General features: G+C 36.8%; 1 protein-coding gene across 1 annotated transcript; it reads left to right on the forward strand.

Moving 5' to 3' along the window:
- Nucleotides 1-229: 229 nt before the first annotated feature.
- LOC142741819 (pancreatic secretory granule membrane major glycoprotein GP2-like) lies at nt 230-19,485 on the forward strand. The gene is made up of 11 exons (XM_075851148.1): nt 230-251; nt 2,305-2,319; nt 4,045-4,230; nt 4,319-4,420; nt 10,223-10,443; nt 12,903-13,057; nt 13,340-13,588; nt 13,836-13,992; nt 17,007-17,070; nt 18,372-18,404; nt 19,424-19,485. The coding sequence occupies exons 1-11, from the start codon at nt 230-232 to the stop codon at nt 19,483-19,485; spliced, it is 1,266 nt and encodes a 421-aa protein (XP_075707263.1).
- Nucleotides 19,486-19,867: the final 382 nt, after the last annotated feature.

Here is a 19,867-nt window from a genome sequence, read left to right on the forward strand (position 1 = left end):
TTTCTCTCAACTTTTTACATGGTTTTTTTTCACGTTTACAATGTTTTTGAATGTTCAAATATTTTAGCATTTGTATTGAGAGTGTTTCTTTATGATAGAACAAGGATATTTTATTAGATATAAGACTGTTTGATGCTCTGCTGTATGGCAATCAAGTTATATTCATCGCTATATGTCTAGATTTAGTTTTAGTATGTTATCACAATGAAAGTATATTAAAAATGGCGAAATGGCGAATGGTGAAAGTGTGGGTGAGTACTTCTTTTTTGCACACTTGATTTAGATAATGTGGTCCCATGCTCTGAACAACTTGCATACTTATAATGAAATAGAAAACATCCAAGCTCAATGAAGAAATTGCTAAGTCAAAATGACCAAACTGCACTCATTGATGGAAATGGGTAGAAGATTGGCTTTGGACAGATATGAGCATTTATGACACAATCAAATTAATATGCCGTGTTATATTCAGCTCATAGTGATGACCCACTTCTATTAGTTAACGCCATGGTTCTTGATTATTGTAGCTCTAGGCACTAGGAGACTGTAGGATCACACATTGCCAATGATAGATGGCTAGGACGCCCAATGATTGCAGTCACGCACATTGATGCACTGAAAATGGGTGTAAACATTTTCTGCAAGAAGGTAGCTGGGTTGGAAATAAAGGCAGCTAGGTTAAAAATGCCAGAAAGTAGCTGGGTTAAGAACGGAAATCCTTTTTTTCCCATTCGCTCACAACTAAGATCTGGACACTGCGTTTTTAAAGGGTTTACAGAGCTAGTACAATTGAAAAAAAGACATATGTCCATCAAGATGAACCAAGAGATGGGGGAACGGGAAGGGATATGGGTAAACAATAGAACTTTGTTTTACCCCTATTGGTTGTATGGTTTCAGCAAATTAATGTGATTTTTTGTATAATTAAAAGCTATATAATTTTTAATATACTTTCTGTATTAAAGGGGTTGTCCACTTTCTGAAAACTGATGAACTATCCACCGTATAGGTCATCAGTATATGATTGGTGCGTGTCCGAAATCGGACCCCGCACAGATCCGCAACACCGGCTGCCTCCATGCACTGGATGTTTGGAACGAGATGTATTTGTTAGAGCCGGAAGTAGATGGCTCTGACCACTGCATAGCAGCCGTTTCATCAGAACTGCAGCTTTGGTCTTATTCATTTGAACAGGAGCAGAGATGCAATACTACAGCTCGGCTGCTATTCTTTGACCCGAGCCATTGTCCGGCACCGGAGTGGTGGATCGGCACGGGGTCTGGGGTTTGGACATGCACCGTTCATATACTGATGACCTATCCAGTGGATAGGTCATCAGTTGTCAGAAAGTGGAAAACACCTTCAATTCCTCTTGGTTTCCAAGATTTTTGTTTGTTGTTATTCAGTAGGAACATTCATTGTTTACTTCCAGTAGATAAATTCTATCAATGGTCTTGTGATGGACACACAGGTGCACAGTTCGTTACAAGTATGTGTATTAGGGTATGTGCACACGATAACCCGCTTTTACATCTGAAAAGACAGACTGTTTTCAGGAGAAAACAGCTGCATCGTTTCAGACGTAAAAGCTCCTCCTCGCATTTTGCGAGGCGTCCTTGACGCTCGTAATCTTGAGCTGCTCTTCATTGACTTCAATGAAGAACGGCTCAAATTACGTTGCAAAGAAGTGTCCTGCACTTCTTTGCCGAGGCTGTCAATTTACACGTCGTCGTTTGACAGCTGTCAAACGACGACGCGTAAATGACAGGTCGTCGGCACAGTACGTCGGCAAACCCATTCAAATTAATGGGTAGATGTTTGCCGACGTATTGTAGCCGTATTTTCAGACGTAAAACGAGGCATAATACGCCTCATTTACGTCTGAAAATAGGTCGTGTGAACCCAGCCTTAGAGCTGTGTCTTCTAACAATTTCAGCACCTGTGTATCCATCACATGACAATAGACAGAATTGTATCCACTGGAAGTAAACAATGAATGTTCCTACTGAACAACAACAAGCAGAGGTCTTGAAAATCGTGAAAAATGTATTCAGAAAGTATATTGGGAAATTGTATAACTTTTAATTATGCAAAAAATTATATACTAAAACTAGACAATCCAGTTAAGATAAACCTATATAAATATTATTTGTTCCATTGTTTAATCAAATAATAAATAAAAATGGCAAAATTAATGTATTAAGAGTACCACGACATGGATATCAACGTTTTATGTCTTTTAATTTGAACTGACTTTATTTGTCCCTTATCATTAACATGTCCCTTCTTTCACTCTCTTTACAGGGGCAGCTTGCTACGGTAAGTCATTTTTATTTTTACATGAAAATGCTAGTAATGCGTGTGGAAGGATATTTAATGTTTGCCCAATGGCATCCATAATCATAAAGAATGTGAAAATACATTTGCCTCTCACATGCTTTTATTCATGCAGCGTCAGAGCAGATCTGCAGGTAGAGCTAGTACAGAGTTTTTGGGGATTGGAATTCCATTTTTTTATCACATAAATAATGAATGACTATATAGATAAAAATTATTATTTATTAACATTTGCTTGAATATGACGAAATTGGTAAATCTCATATTATATGAACCAACTTAAAGGAAAACTCAACTTTTGAAAAACAGTTTATAACATTCCACAGTTTAACCCAACATAAAACCTGGTAACTTCTGTGCTGTACTGATTTGGAGGTATATATCATCCTCTGAATTCTTCCATTTCCCTGTTACTAGAGAGCAGTGCATTGTGGGAGCTCAGGGGACAGTCACACAGAGTTTTTTGCAGGCAGAAAATTCTGCCTGTAAAAATGAGCTCCGTTTTTTTTAAGTGGTTTTGCACCACAGGAGTTTTTTGGCACAAATTTTGCCACGTTTATTGCCACGTTTTTTGCTGAGTTTTTTTTACCTCTTTCTTCTACAGGCAAAGGAAAAAACGCAAATGGCGTTTTTTCCCGTCTCCCATTGATTTCAATGGGGTTTTTGATGGGGCATGTGGCTTCTTTTTCCCATTAGCGTTTTTTTCCATTCGCGGGAAAAAAAGTCTCCGCCTCCGAATCAATGAAAGGCAATTTCGGCCGTTTTTTTGCCGCGCTTTTTGCCGCGGTTTCGGCAGCAATAAAATGCGGCAAAAAAACTCTGTGTGAACAGGGCCAAAAGGTTCAATTCCATATCTGACTGAGTGACAATGATAGACTACCGTCTATTTACAAAGGAACAAGCAAAATGTATAAAGCAGCTATGAACATAAATGAAGCAAAAAACATGAAACAAATCTAAATTAGTACAAAAATAGCGCACAACAACTTAACAAAGATTTGTACTGTAAAATGTTTTTGAACTTAGAATTATACTTTACATTTCTTTCAGATTTATAGGAGTTGTCTCAATTTAGATTATTTTACACCAGCATTGAGAGCATTTAAAGAGGTTGACCCATATGGACACACCTTTTTAAGGTTCCCTTTTGGACATTATAGAGGAGGACCCCTGCCAGAGAAGCATGATGCTACAAAGTGCAGCTTCCATTATGGAGGACTGAGCGAGACCAAGTATTACATTCATATGAATGGGCACCGAGTGATACAACTATGGATTTCACTAGCAAGACCTAGTTGCCAAAACGGGCTGTTTTAAATTACATCTCCTTTAAAATTTGTATTACACTCATAGCCAAGATCTCTGGGTCCACTCCATATGACCTGTATGTAAGTGTTTCAGTGTGACATTGAGTCTGTGTGTGTGTATGTACAGTATGTATATATGTTATGTAACAGATACCAGGTACCATATAACCTGAATGCTGTTATCTTCTTGTGGATTCCCCAAATGATTTTCTCCAGTCTATATCTGTAAACTCGATGACATCATTTCTGGTCTTGGTGATGACATATTCTAGTCTCCTAACAGACCTAACTGTGGAGTTTAGTATTTTGTTGTATTAATAAAGGGAAGTTTGGGTGGGGGAATTAAGCTTAAAGAAGCATCCAAACCACAAATTCTGTTATTTATGTTTTTTTTCTACAGATTATTCTAGTGTAATTTGGTGTCAAGATGCCAACTGTGCAGGGTCATGTACCAGTGCCAATGGGTGCTCCTGCTCGGATTTCACAAACTGTATGCCTTCTGGAGATGGGTGCCCGATGGAGGATAACACTTGTTGTGTTAATGTGGCAGGCATGTACTGGGATAGTACTTTAAGATGCTGCACAGGTAAGAAGGATTTCCGAATAATAGTCTTTATGCCTTACATAGCTGTAGTATTAATTCCTGTCATTTATTTTCTGTTTCTCTGTTGCAGATGTACCGCAGTGCAATCCAGCTTGTTTAGGGGATGAGGTTTGTAATGCTACAAACACAGTTACACCCTGCACTTGTAACAAAGCCACATATACGGGAATAAGTAAGTTATATTATTCCTTGCCACTTGAATGCTTTACCGTGTATGAATAAAGTGAATCATGTAATTTACATATCTTGAAAAAAAAAATCTTATCTTAATCAGTTACCTAGAGTGGCCTACAGGGCACCTGCTGGAGTGAACATTTACATAGGAGTATACTAAACCGTGTGTACATGTGTATTCATATGCAAAATATGTCCCTGTATATGTTCATTAGCTATTGACACACCTGTGTGACTGACAGGAGGACACACAGGGGCGGACAAGGGGAAGGCTGCAGAAGGTACTAGATGATGACAAGAGCACACAACAATGTTCTGCTTTATTTTGTAGGAGCTAACAATCATTATAAAGCCACATACATGACTAATAGCATGGCGGAGTCTAAAGCATAGACATTCTGTGCCTAATATTGAGGCCATATTGGAAAAAAGAGAAGTATAGGATCTTTTAACGTAGCTATAAGATTCCCATAGTAGGTTATATAAGTTATGCTCACTTTTTTCTGTTGTGCAGGGAGGCACGACTACTCACAAACGTTTAAATAATTGATCCCATCCACAAAACTGCTAACCGTCTGTCCTTACCGGTATTCTCTTCGGGGGCTAATTTGCAGAGTGTCTAGTAGGGGAAGATCAAAGAATGTTTTTGACTTTCTGCGGCGTTGTTTCTCAAGGACAGTTCGAGATTCTGCTCATTTGTATACAGAATTCATTCACTCGCAACGTTATTAGCACGAACATAATCATATAAAAACACTGTATGGTACTGCTGGGTTGTTGGATTTAAAGGCTATGTGCACCTTTAAATTTGAATTTTTTAAATAAAAATGTGTGTGTTTGGTGCAAACTATTTTTGCATTTTCAGATAAAACGGCTTTGTACCTTGTATACAGAGCAGCTGTATCGTTCACTAAGACCCGAGTCCGCGTGACTGACGGGTTCAGTGACAGCGGGTCCTGCGCAGGATCCACCTGTTATCGATCACATCTAAGTTATGAACTTAGATGTGATCAATAACAGGTGGATCTGCTTGTCAAACACGAAGGACCCGCAGTCATAGAACCCGCCAGTGCCGCAGACTCAAGTCTTAGTGAAGGATACAGCTGCTCCGTATACAAGGTACAAAGCAGTTTTATCTGAAAAATAGATAGATACAGCTGCTCTGTATGCAGGATACAAAGCAACCATAGCTAAAAAAGTAAACATTTTTTTTTAATAAATAGTATTTAGAAAGTTGCACCAAACACAGTGGTAGACATTTTTATTAAAAAACAAAAAAACAAACAAAACAAAGGATTTCAAAGGTGTAAATATCCTTTAAAGTTAAAGACCCGCCAAAAAGGCAGTTAAAAGTTTATTTGGTGACATGCATTAAAAGACGACAACGGAATAAAATACAATAAAATAAAATATACACAGGCCGCTCTCCCACCGGTTGTAAAACGAAGGATGAGAAACTAGAAATATATATTATTGATATGTTGGTAAATAGAAAATTGGTTTGCTTAGTTGAATATTTGTATATAAAAGAGCAAATAGTTATATGCAAGAATGGATAAAGTATATAGGAGTAAAACGCTTGCAAGGTTTTTAAAAAAAATAACAATAAATATGTAGATATATATACAGTACAAAAAATAGGCAGCACTCCGTACAAGTAAAGGTGAAAAAAGAGGGTACTTTATTGTCCCATAGACAGCAACGTTTCAGCTCCTTCCACTGGAATCTTTCTCAAGGCTTGAGAAAGGCTCCAGTGGAAGGAGCTGAAACGTTGCTGTCTATGGGACAATAAAGTACCCTCTTTTTTCACCTTTACTTGTACGGAGTGCTGCCTATTTTTTGTACTGTATACCATTGGGATCTTGGTCTGCTCTCGTTGGCTTGCACCCACACTACACCGGTGCTGCTGGATCTATTCGTCTATCTGTAGATATATATATATATATATATACACACATATATATATATATATATATATATATATATATATATATATATATACATATATACATATATATATATATATATATATATATATATATACATGGAACGCATTTAGTCAGGATGATCTGCCCATAGACAATCATTGCAATAATCGGCTCACCGATGTAAGTGCAGTGTAAGTCACGACTGCATTTTATCTTGCAGATTCCGAACAACATTTTTAGGAACAGTTTTTCTAAAGATTGATTTAATCATATATAGTATAATTAGTATCAAAACGATTTTTAGAAAAAATAATAGGTGGTATGTAGAGGATAAGGGGAGGGGAAATGGATTAGGGGGCAGGGCTGCAATCTCAATAATAATGGGTGGTATCAATATTGATAGTCTTATTACTGATACTTGGTGAATAATGTTGAAAGTGGGACATATAAATTCTAATAGGTAAAAAATTTAAAATTAGCTAGAAAGTGATCAGAGGGTTGATTGACCTTACTAGTTTATTTTTTTTTTATCAGACACTATTATCTGAAGAATCTTTATCTCATTTAAGCCATATGATTGTAGAATTTGTAGTTTGAACATCCAATAAACTTCTTTTTTTTTGTGAGGGTTTTAAATCTATTGTGAACGTTTGGATATATGAAGTCAATTGGAGTCACAACTATTGGTTGCGATTCCATACTGTGAAGTTGGTACAATGTCTTGATGCATTGTAAAGTAAAAATTTATTTTTGATGTTCAAACATATTAGAGATGGCATTTACACACAATCAGATACATTATAAATCTGTATTGAAAGGTCAGGTTATATTTGATTATGAATTTTTCTCCTGTTTTTCTGTTTTAGTTGAGTTATGATGTGGTTTTACAACATAAACAGTGACGATGGCCACATTTAATGCTGCCTTTGCGAGTATCTTCCCTTGTTGTTTGGTTGTGTTATTTTAAATGACTGGGGGCATGAATGTTTTTGATTGTAGGAGCTCTTCTATGGATTAATCTTGGTCTTTCAAGGATGCTCAGTTTTGAATTAGGGTTTGTTTTTGAGAATATGCCAGTTCTTCTGGAGAATCTTTTGCAACTGGTGCCAAAAAATTTGTTAAATGTGACGATGTAATTCTATTTTTGTCCTTTTGGATTCCCATTTAGAGGTTTTTTTTTCTCCAGGCAGGATTTTCAAAGTATTTTTGTCCTGTAAAATTCATTAGAGTTTAATTTTTTGGCCAGCCTTTTTCGTGAAATCATTTCTCTAGAGTGTTTCTTGAAGGTACTGTCTAGGGTAAAGTTTTTCCTGATCCTTTTGTATTGACTGAAAGATATATTTTACAACCATTATGGTGTCCACTGGTGAAGTTCAGGTAACTGTTAGTATCCACCTCTTTGAAGTAGGTTAATGTAATAAACTATCCCTCTTTGTGGAAAATACGTAGATCCAGAAATTCCATTTCAGTATTGTTTGTGCCCATGGTAATCCCCTAATTATTTTAATTTTTGCTTTGGCAGAAAAGTTCTGTAAAGGTGGTGTCACTCTTTTTGACGGTTGCTCATATGTAAGTCTAAGCATTTTGTTAGGAACACTATTTGCTAAGTGGGTGTCTCAGGGTCTCCTTCCTGGTATTTCACTGGGCATTTTATTCTGATTTTGTATTTATTATTTATTATTTGTGTAGAGTTAGATGACATCCATTGTTAGTAGTAGGAAGTCACTTTCTCATTTGAGGCTTTGCCGTTCTTGGATTAATGCATCTGAGTCCTTTAGAAAACTTGGCAAATTTACAATGTATTCCTGTAGAAAAAGATTGAGGTAGTGAGATACGTAGATAGCTGGTAGCTGAATTCACGTTTGAGATAATAGGTTTTCCTTGTGGATTCTGTAAATATTTGTATATTATTTGGAGGTTTAAAAAAAAAAATGCTTTGCATGATTGTTGAATGATAAGAACATTTCTTTCATCTTCGGTTAGACTCTATTGTAGCGGCAATGAATATTTCCTGACATTTTTTCTCCATATTTGGAAAAGGATCATGGGTAATAGGTTTATAATAATTAGTGTCCGAAAGCATATTCATGGATTCTTTCTCATAATAGTTTTAATTTTGAATAACGTAGCAAAGTGTGGAGAACCACCTATCACACAATATCGTAGTCAGATCACATTGGTGTACACCACCCAGTATAGCTATATGTATGAGGGAAGGGAAGAGGGAGAAAGTATATGATCTGAATAAGGGAAGGGAAGAGGGAGAAAGTATATGAATTCAGATCATATACTTTCTCCCTCTTCCCTTCCCTCATACATATAATTTTGAATAACAGTGCCTCCTTCTTTGTCTGCTGCCAGAAGAATAGATACAATTTTGTTTTTACAGTTTTTTAGGGCAGTGTATTATACTTTGTTGAGTTTCTGACCCCTAAATTTTCCTTTTTGAATTACTATTCAGATTGTTAAATTCGTTAGCTACCAAATCATGGAATGCTTTGGTTATTTGTCCTTTCAGAAATGTTACAGGAGTGTCCGTGTCATGCTTAGTTTCATCTCTTTGCATAGCATAATGCCTCTGAAGAGTCAGTTTACGTGCAAACTAATAAAGATCTATAAAAAAAGGTCTGATGTATAAGCAATAACTTGATAGGTAGAAGATTTTCAAGGTTTTAGTGGAGGGTTTATCTTTACAGAATATCCCTAGATTATTTTTCCTTTTCTGCCCCCCCTTGATTCCCTCTTCTCCTCTTTTTCTTTTTCTTTTGGTTTTCGGCTGAAAAAAGACGTGATCGGTTAGTTTGAGATTTCTTGATTATTGGTTTTCCTTGGTCTGAAAAATTATTGGAGGAGGTGGGGTTCTGAACTAATTGTAAAAATGGTACTGAAACATTAGGACCAGCCTGGGAATTGTCAATAGTGTCCAAGAATTGGGAATTTTCTTCTGCAACAGATGATTCATGTATGTTGAGAAGTGAAATATTGTTAAAGTCTAAATTTGTGGTATTTTTTTAGAAACTCCAATTTGGAGGGGGACAATGCTGAATCTTTTTGAATATTTTTAATATGGCATTCGCCAATCACTTGTATTACAGATTTGGCTTCTAGCAGCAGCAGGCTGCTTATAACTCTTCAATGGGAGACAGCGCATCCTGCTCATCTCCATGGCTTTCGTATGCAGAACGGCCACCAGCACTAGTGCATACGGGAGCTATGGAGAAAAGCGGTTGTTCTGTCTTTCACTAAAGAATTATGAGCAGCCGGTAGCACAGACTTTACACTGTCCGTGCTGCTGCTAGAAGCCAAATTGGTAATACAAGTGACTTTATTATTATAGTGCACACTACTTCACTATAATAGTTTTTGACTGAAAGTGGAGGTACACTTTAAATCCTGCAAAACTCCTTTAAGATAATAGATGTACAGTAAATATATAAATATAGGTAAATAACTATATTATGATTTCCTCATTAAAAAAATCTCCAAAGGTGGTGTTTCACACTGAAAAAGATGCTTAGATTTCTACTTTTTTTTAACAGGTAGTTAGTTGCTGGTAAAACTGTAAAAGCATGTTTCAAAAGCCCATTACTGGAAAGGGAAACGGAATTTTTACATATACAATATTAAAGGGGTTGTCTACAGACAATTAACGTAGGTGGTGATGTTTCTGGAAAAAAGCAGACCCTTTATTCTACCTCTGGAAAACTCCTTTAAACCAAAAAATGCTCTAAAAAAAAGTCATTATTATATACCACTTCAATAATAACCTAAGAACTAGAACATAAATGCTATTATATTCTGCTCTATGAAAAAAAAAGTATTTGATTGGTGAAATTCTCACATCTAAAACAGCATTTTGTATTTGTATACAGAGGTTGCGGATTTGAAACCTGTAGTGAGGTGTGATGGTGGTGTAATGATAGCTTCTGTCAGTCAGTGCCAGCTGGAGAAACTCGGATACGACGACAGCAGCTTTCACCTTAGTAATAACTCCAATGATTGCACATTTTCATATCCAGAAGTTATGAACAGTATTCACGCACAAAGTATTCAAGTAAAGGCAACCATAGGATGGTGTGGGAATATTGTTCAGGTAACATTATTATTATTTTTTTTGCTTTTTAGAACAGCTTTGTTATCATTAAAATTATAATTAATATTACTTTAATAAGAACTATACTTTTTTTATCTTCATTCTTATATTTAATTTAAATGTGCTATCTTTTTAACACTGCTGCATTGATTAGCTGTTGTTACCAGGAAAATATGCTGCGATCAATACATTTCCCCTGCAGGGCAAATTAAATAGGCACTACACTTTGAACAAACTTTGCATAAATCAATAGTATAAGTGAATCTAAGAAACTTGGTAATATATTGTTTATCAGGCTCCTTCTCTTTGCTCCTAATTGTTCACTCACTCTGAGTTTACTGCTATATCCGTCACCTCAAGACGAGACAGGCTATAAGCTCACTGAGGGATCAGGCTACAGCTGCCCTTACACGTTTATGCAGAGGGGAGGGGGGAGAAGGGAGCAGAGGGAGAGAGAGGCGGATAGAAACAAAGACTCTGCAGCAACTTCTGGTAATAGTTGTCTCTCACCCCTATGCTGGATTCTCGGCTACACTGCTCATTACTGCTATAAAATCTCCTCCATGCTGCAGCTTATATATATATATATATATATATATATATATATATATATATATATATATATACATATATATATATATATATATATCTATATACATATATATATATATATAGAGAGATATATATATATATATATATATATATATATATATATATATATATGTATATATATCCAAGGAAAGAGACTGGAAGCAGCACTCAGCAAAAAAAATGTGAATTTATTCACCCAACACAGCAACGTTTCACTTCCTCCATGGAAGCATTTTCAAGCTTCCATGGAGGAAGTGAAACGTTGCTGTGTTGGGTGAATAAATTCAAATTTTTTTTGCTGAGTGCTGCTTCTAGTCTCTTTTCTTGGATATATGCATGAGGAGCACGTCACTCCTTGATATTTGAAGCTAGCACCAACCGTTTCTGGCTATAGACACAGTGCTGCTCCTATCTTTGGATCTATTATATATGTATGTATATATATATATATATATATATATATACATACATGTGTGTGTGTGATAGACATAGGAGAGCAGGATTCTCCTCCACTCTATGTGTAGTGTATGGAAGACATAATAGCCATTAGGCTCTACCCACAAGCTCAGATACAACTGAATATTAAAGATAAGTATGCAGAGGGCAAAACTGCTAAATAATGCTATATACAGGTCATGTAATGGCCAGAAGTAGTATTATTCATCATGTACACACATATGACAGCTTATTCTGAAATCACCTGAAAAGTTAGGCACGCTTTAAGTGATACCTGCTAGCCATTCAAGAGTAATACACAAAGGGGCTGGGTGCGCCCAAGCAGGAGACTCCCCTTTATTAGGACCATATGGCCTAACAAGACATATGTAAAGGGGTTGTTGAGATGAGAAACCCATTTCAATGCAGAAATCTGTTTGTTAATAAAATTAGAACATTAAAACAATAATATGATGAAACAGCATTTATTCAGTTCACTTTGTAGTTTGTGGTTTTTTTGCATGAGGTTTTCAATATAGAATTACATAAAAAAGAAAAGCCAGAAGTAGTCATAGCTTATGCATGCTGCCATTTATAAAAGGCACATCATGTTTTAAAATCAGAGCAGTGCATGAGTCCCTTGCCCAGTGCTGCAACCATCATATTGTCATGGGTTTAAGGTAAGACCAAATAAACGTAAAAGTTCTAACATCCAATTTACGTATAATACGCTTAGTCCGCTTCCTCGCTATTTACAGTGCTGTTTTTCTTTTTTGTTCTTCTCCCCTCCTGTTTCTGAGTAATGATGCTCCGTACTTTAGGTGCCCGATATGATATTTGACTGTATTTAGCCAATAGGGCGTGAAATACAGTTAATCTAAATGGGTGGAGCTATCTTTACAGCCTCTGACGCTGTCCAATCAGCACGAGGTAGCTTATGCCGAGCCTTGCCCAGCGAGACCATGCTGGGCAAGACTTCTAATCAAACACATTTGTCATAAGCTGCCTCGCGCTTATTGGACAGCGTCAGAGGCAGTGAAGATGCTCCGCCCAGGGAGATTCACTGTAGTTCACGCCCCATTGGCTAACTACATTGAATTAGCATATTGGGCACCTAAAGTCCTGAGCATCATTCCAACAAAATAAAACAGGAACGAAGCAGGCTTAAAGTAACATTTGTCATTTGGATATTAGGACCTAGTGACTGGTCCTCTTTGAATGGAATAAAACTTGATAGAAAGTGCAAATTTGAAACCACACCCACTTTTCCCATCACATTTACATGTGTTGGAAAAAGTAGCACAGGGACCACTGCATTAAATCGCCAAAGTAACAACTCCAACAAAACACCCATCTAGTTTAGCCTGTGTCATAGTAAAATAATCCATACATGCCACTGTGAAGCAAATAAATTATTGTCTTTTTTCACACAGAATGATTCTACAAAAATCTATTTCACCAACACTCTACACATCGATACAATTCGAAAACCACTCATCACCAAAAATCCAATCGTCCTCAACTTTACCTGTGAATACAACCTGACTATGCAGACCAGCCTCAACTTCTCTCTAAACCCTGTCATAAGGTGATATTCTTATGTGAGATTCCTACAGGTATTTGTGGTCATGCTATAATTTTTTTGTCGGATCCCAGAAAATTGGATGGGATCCGAAATTAATTGATAGCTGTGAACACTCTCGATTAGCCCCTCCCCCTAGAGGAACGTGAATATTTATGGAAGAGTTGGAACTGATCGCTTCCAACCTACAGCTTTCACATGTCTTAGAAATAAAACCCTATTGTCCCTATTATAACAGACAACATAAAAAAACATCTTTTGTAAGTAATGTGTTTCTTAATTTTTCAGCACTGTTGTTATACCCTCATCGGAAGCTGGAACTGGTTCCTTTACTATCACTATGGCTGCTTATTCGAATACAGACTTCACTACTCCAATACAGGAGAATGAAGAAATACTTGTTGGATCAAATATCTATTTGGGGCTGTTTTGTCCCACTTTGGATGGCAGTTCATTTTCTTTAAGGGTAGAGAAGTGCTTTGCTACTCCAAGCAGTAACCGAGATGATCTCACTAGTGTTACACTCATAAGCGGAGGGTAAGTCAAATTATTCTTACCATTTATTTTTTCATATCATTGGTGAATAGATAATGCCATGATGCATACCAACATACTGAACGTGTGCATAAAAAAGCTTTTGTCTAGATAGAATACATCAGGCTCAAACTATACTAACATTGAATGGACATGAATCTGCTCTACTAATAACAAACTATTTGTAAGTTACATCAAAAAAGTTAATTTCATTGATTATAAAATAATGTCATATAATCTGTATTAACAGCTGCGCAGTTAGTGGCGATGCCCTTACTGTAGTCACAGTGAATGGAAATTCTTCTGAGGCCAGATTCCAAACCAGTGCATTTCTATTCCAAGGATTCAGTGAGGTGTATATATATTGTGATGTTACCCTATGTAGCAAAGCAGACGTATGTGATGTGGTAAGTAAGAGGACTTATTACTAAGCAAATTTGTCATGATGAACATACTGCTGTTTATAGTGCTTTACTAGTAATCTGCTGGCAAGTTCATCATTCCAGAGCTCTCTTCAAAAATCACTTAAGATTCTGACATAGAAGAATCTGAGCTAATTCTTACATAGTACGGTTGAAAAAAGACATATGTCTATCAAGTTCAACCAAGGGATGGGAGAAAGGGAAGTGATGGTAGAAATGATAAAACTTTGTTTTACCCATATTGTTCCTGCGGAAGTTTTAAAAAATAAAAATAATAAAAATAATAAATAAATAAATAAAAAATTACCCAAAAGGCATTAACCAATCTTCCCTAAAAAAGGAAATATTCCCTCCTGATCCCAAGTGGCTATGCGACTGGATCAACATTCAAACAAAAATTTTATGCATTGACATAGGAGCTGATATTTTTTTGTTCTAGGAAATTATCTAAGCCTTTTTTAAAGCCATCTACTGTCCCTGCTGTGACCAGCTCCTGCGGTAGACTATTCCATAGATTCACAGTTCTCACAGTAAAGAAGGGCTGTCGCCTCTGCAGGTTGAACCTTTTTTTCTCCAGATGGAGGGAGTGCCCCCTTGTTTTTTTTAGGGGGTTTTACATGGAACAGGATTTCACCATATTTTTTATATGTGCCATTCATATTTTTATAAGTTAATCATGTCCCCCCTTAGTCGCCTCTGTTCAAGGCTAAATAGCTTTCATTATTTTAATCTTTCCTCATAACTTAGATTCTTCATGCCCCTTATTAGCTTCGTTCCTCTTCTTTGTATTTTTTCCAACTCCAGGCTATCCTTTCTATGAACTGGAGCCCAGAACTGAACTGCATATTCTAGATGAGGCCTCACTAATGCTTTGTAAAGTGGTAATATTACATGCCTGTCCCGCGAGTCCATGCCTATTTTAATACATGACAATATCCTGCTGGCTTTTGAAGCAGTTGATTGACTTTGCATGCTGTTGTTTAGTTTATGATATACAAGTACACCCAGATCCTTCTCAACAAGTCACTCTTCCAGTATAGCTCCCCCTAGGACATATGATGCATGCAGATTGTTGGTACCCAGATGCCTAACTTTACATTTATCTACATTAAAATTCATTTGCCAAGTGGACGCCCAAACACTCAGTGTGTCCAAATCGACTTGTAATTTATGAACATCTTCCATAGACTGAACATTACTACATAGCTTGGTGTCATCTGCAAAAAAAAGAAATAGTGCTATTAATCCCATCTTCTATATCATTAATAAATAAGTTGAATAATAGTGGTCCCAGCACTGAACCTTGGGGTACACCACTTAGAACCGGGGACCATTCAGAGTAGGAAGTATTGACCATAACTCTCTGGATAGAGGTTTACAAACTATACTTTCTAAACCTATAGTCCTTAATTTACCCATTAGACGTCTATGAAGGACAGTCTCAAATGCCTTTGCAAAGCCCAAAAACACTATGACCACAGCGGCCCTTCTGTCTAGGCTTCTGCTCCCCTCTTCATAAAAAAAACAAACAGGTTGGTTTGAAAACTTCTGTCCTTAGTAAATCCGTGCTGGCTGTCACTTATAATACTATTTTTTTTGTCACATATGCCTGTATATAGTCCCTTAATAGCCCCTCAAGCATTTTTCCCATGATGGATGTTAAACTTACAGGTCTATAATTATCCGGGGAAGACCTAGAGCCCTTTTTGAAAATATCCCAAGGTTCAATTGATTTGTGGTTAAGCAAAAAGAGGGGATGCCCTTATTTCCAGCCAGCTACGAAAGTATGAGATAGGATAAAATATAACTTTTATTGGATATAGTTAAATAAATAAATAAATAAATAAATAAATAAGTAAACCAAAACAGAACGACACACTTGTTAAAAATTAGCCAATGCTCACTGGCAATGGGAAATTTGCATACCTAAGATGGAATCATTCAGTACAGATACATCTTAGGTATGCAAATTTCCCATTGCCAGTGAGCATTGGCTAATTTTTAACAAGTGTGTCGTTCTGTTTTGGTTTACTTATTTATTTATTTATTTAACTATATCCATTAAAAGTTATATTTTATCCTATCTCATACTTTCGTAGCTGGCTGGAAATAAGGGCATCCCCTCTTTTTGCTTAACTGCAAATCAGTTGAACCTTGTGATAGTATTACGCCTGCCAGCTAGCTGGGTCTCTCTCCCCCTTTTTTGCTAGACGTTTTGAAAATAGGGACTACATTTGCCCTGCGTCAGTCCCTCGGCACTATACCAGTTACTAGAGAATGTCTGAATATTATGAAGAGGAGGACAGAAATAACTAAACTAAGTTCTTTAGGCCTGATTCACATGAACGTGTTAAACGTCTGTGGGACGGCAGTTGAAACAGCGGCCGTCCCACGGACCTATGTAATTCATTGTGGCCATTCACACAGTCGTTGTTTCAACGGACCGTGTGAAGGGTCCATGGGAAAATAGGACATGTCCTATCTTTTCATGCATCACTCATCCCTCCATAGACTCTCAACTATGGTGGATGCGTGACATCGCGTCCCGCAGCACTGAGCACGGATGCACCTCAGACGTGAAAAACTGTAGTTTTTCACGTCCGAGATGCGCAGCGTTCGTGTGAATCAGGCCTTAAGAACTCTAGGGTGTAACCCATCTGATCCCGGAGCCTTGTGCACATGTACTCTTTTTTTTAGCTTGGACCATATCTACATTCAGCCAATTAACTATATTAGTTGACATATTAAGAGTACTGGCACCGGCTACATCAGCTGCTCTTTCTTCTGTTATATATACAGAGCTAAAGAACCTATTTAGTAACTCTGCTGTCTCCTGATCCCCTGTGACCAACTCCCTATTACCACTATTTAGGGGTCCTACATGTTCAAATCTTGGCTTTTTTGCAAACCCGACAATGTCACTATAGAAACCGTACTATCAATGTCCTATCTTGATTGGTGAAGCGAAACTTAAAGCATATTCTCTTTTCTACTTCCAGTGTAAGACTGCCCGCTCAGGAAATGCTGATTTCTCACAAGTGGGAATAAAACTGAATTTAGCAGGTAAATCTGATTCTTAGAGCGCTATGGATAGCACAATATTGATAGACATCTATATAGAAATCTTTGTGGTTATACAGTAAATCTTTGTGGTTATACAGTAAGCAGAGTATATCAACCTTCAGTAAGACAGTACAACAACCAATTAGTATAATAAACTGGAAATATGAGCTGCACATAGAAGAGTTGTTACCAGGGTACATTAAACCACTGTGCATTAAGGCCTTGTTTACACAGTGCAGATTTGCTGCAGATTTTGCATGCATTATTTAAGCCAAAACAAGAGTTGGATCCATGAGTGCAGACCTATAAGGCCTTTCATCATATATTTCTTCTGCTTAAATTCCGTTCTTGGTTTTTGCAAAAAAAAAAATTTGCAAAATCTGCAGCAAATCAGCACTATGTGAAGAAAACCAAAATGGTATGGGTAACCGAGATAAGATAAATGAAGAATGCAAACAGTGCTAGTACATAATAGTCTTTTAAGTATAGGATACAAGCTTATTGAATGCATTCATGGAAGTCAATGTACTATATACTTTGTGGGAAGATTTCATATATCATTTTCTCATATGAATCATGCTATATGGTTTGATTAGAATTATTAAGAACGTTTATGTGCATATTGAGCAGAAGTTAACCTTCAATTCAACTTTACTTTAAACAAAATTCTCCCTCTAATTCTTACAAAGGCTTTTCTATTCGGGAAATTAAAGGGATTATTTGCTTTGGACAATCCCTTTTTGTTAGATGGGTCCCTAGATATGACATTGATCACAGAGTATCCTGTTGCTTGGATCCACTGTGATAAGATCTAATCTGTTGAGAAAGATGGCAGCAAGTGTTTAATTCCCCTGCAGCGCAACCACTGCAGAAATTAAGCTTTACATGAGAGATAGAGTTAAAGAGAGTTAGAAAAATATGTTCCTCCCATTAATAGGTATTTTTTATAAGAGGTTACTGGTAAGGAGAAAAAAAAAAGCATTTAATATTAATAAAAAGTACATTATAATGCTCACTAGACTAGCACTAGACCATTTTACAATTTGACTAAAGTAAGTCTTATATGATATGGCCTCTTATATTGTACAGTACTTTTCTACTTCATAGTCATATGTCTGCATTATGCTCTTTTGTGTCCTGTAGATGCATTATATCAATTACATAAGGAAGAACAGAGTTATATGATATAACAAAATGAATATATACATAAAGCAGAACTGAGCTATGTCATATCAATTATCAAGGAATATTGTTTTTAGCATTTCTGATATCCAATGTTTGATTTTTCGCCTTTTTTTCAGCTTATGATTACAGTAACTCTGGATATCACACAGGTAAGATCATATTATTATACAAACAATAATAGCTTTCTTTTCATAAAGCTGACCATGCTTAGTATAATTTGTCAGAACATATAAGAAATATTCAATCATACTTACAGGTAGTTGTACATCCAAGTGACCAGATACATGTAATGAAAAGATATCTGGACACATAAGAAGCTACTAAGCATATGTCCATAATCGAGCTGCACCCAGTTAGACTTCGTTCACTTCTGCGCCAGGGTTCTGTTCCGACGTTACATCGGAGCTTTCTGTCGGAACGGGACCCTGACTGACACAAACGTAAATTAAAGGTTTTCATTTCCATCACCATTGATTTATAGCATAGTCGACTACGCTATTGATTCCGTCAAAACGACCGAACCCTTGCACAATGGAGACAAACGGAAATCATTGGCAGCGGATCCGTCACCATTGAAATCAATGGTGACGGAAACGGAAACCTATGGTTTACGTTTGTGTTATTCAGGGTCCTGTTCCAACGGAAAGCTCAGACGGAACGTCGAAACGGGACACTGGCGCAGATGTGAACGAAGCCTTACATGGCACAAGTTTTACTTTCTCCAAAATTTGTAGGATTTATTATTCGACACATTGAGCCTATACTGTATGCAACAAAACCAAGGATTAACTCAGGTTTTACCAAATGCAGGGATGGAACTATAGGCAGTGAATGGGTTGCGGTTGCATCGAGGCCATGGAGCCCGAACTGCTTGTTCCAGAATTTGCATAGGGTCCCAGAAGCTTCAAGTTACCCCTCTGATAGAATGTGATGCCCAGTATCACTATGTTCTTGGTTTCGAGTAGCGGGTATACTCCAACAGTGCGAATATATCCCTACAGTAACTATAACATAATCATGAAAAGGTGATCAGAATTTCGTTTCCTGTATTAGTGAACAACAGATTTATACAGTTTATAACATTGTAAATGTAAAACTGATATACCACGCTAGTTCTATACAGTATGTATGATATATAATAATCCCTTATGTATCTCTTTCTGTCTAGCTGCATCCTGGTCTATGTTGGCTGCTTCCCTGCTTGGATTGTTGTCTGTGAAGCTCTTCTAACAAGATCTCTCAGACTCATTCTGCTGAAACCCATAGAAATGGACTAGATCATGGGTATTAGTTGTAATGAAGGCTTTTTTTTTTTCCTTTGGGACTATAGTTAATTTATTTTTCTTCTTAACCCAGTTATAGTTGTCTAATAGGACTCTGAGGAGGTTATGAACATAAAAGGGACAATGTCTCGTAATAATAAAATACTTACTCCCTTCCTGTTAGAACTGGCATATCACTTTGCTAAAAATGGCTTCTTAGACATATTCAACATATTCTCTTCTTTTTTCTGTGCTACTCAAATCAGAATCACACAGTCCTGTATGTATTTATCCTTTCATTGTATAAAATAAATGTATTTGTAGTATACAAGATTTGTGTCTGCTCATTA

This window comes from Rhinoderma darwinii, chromosome 2 (genome assembly GCF_050947455.1).
Source record: "Rhinoderma darwinii isolate aRhiDar2 chromosome 2, aRhiDar2.hap1, whole genome shotgun sequence".
Taxonomy (NCBI): domain Eukaryota; kingdom Metazoa; phylum Chordata; class Amphibia; order Anura; family Rhinodermatidae; genus Rhinoderma; species Rhinoderma darwinii.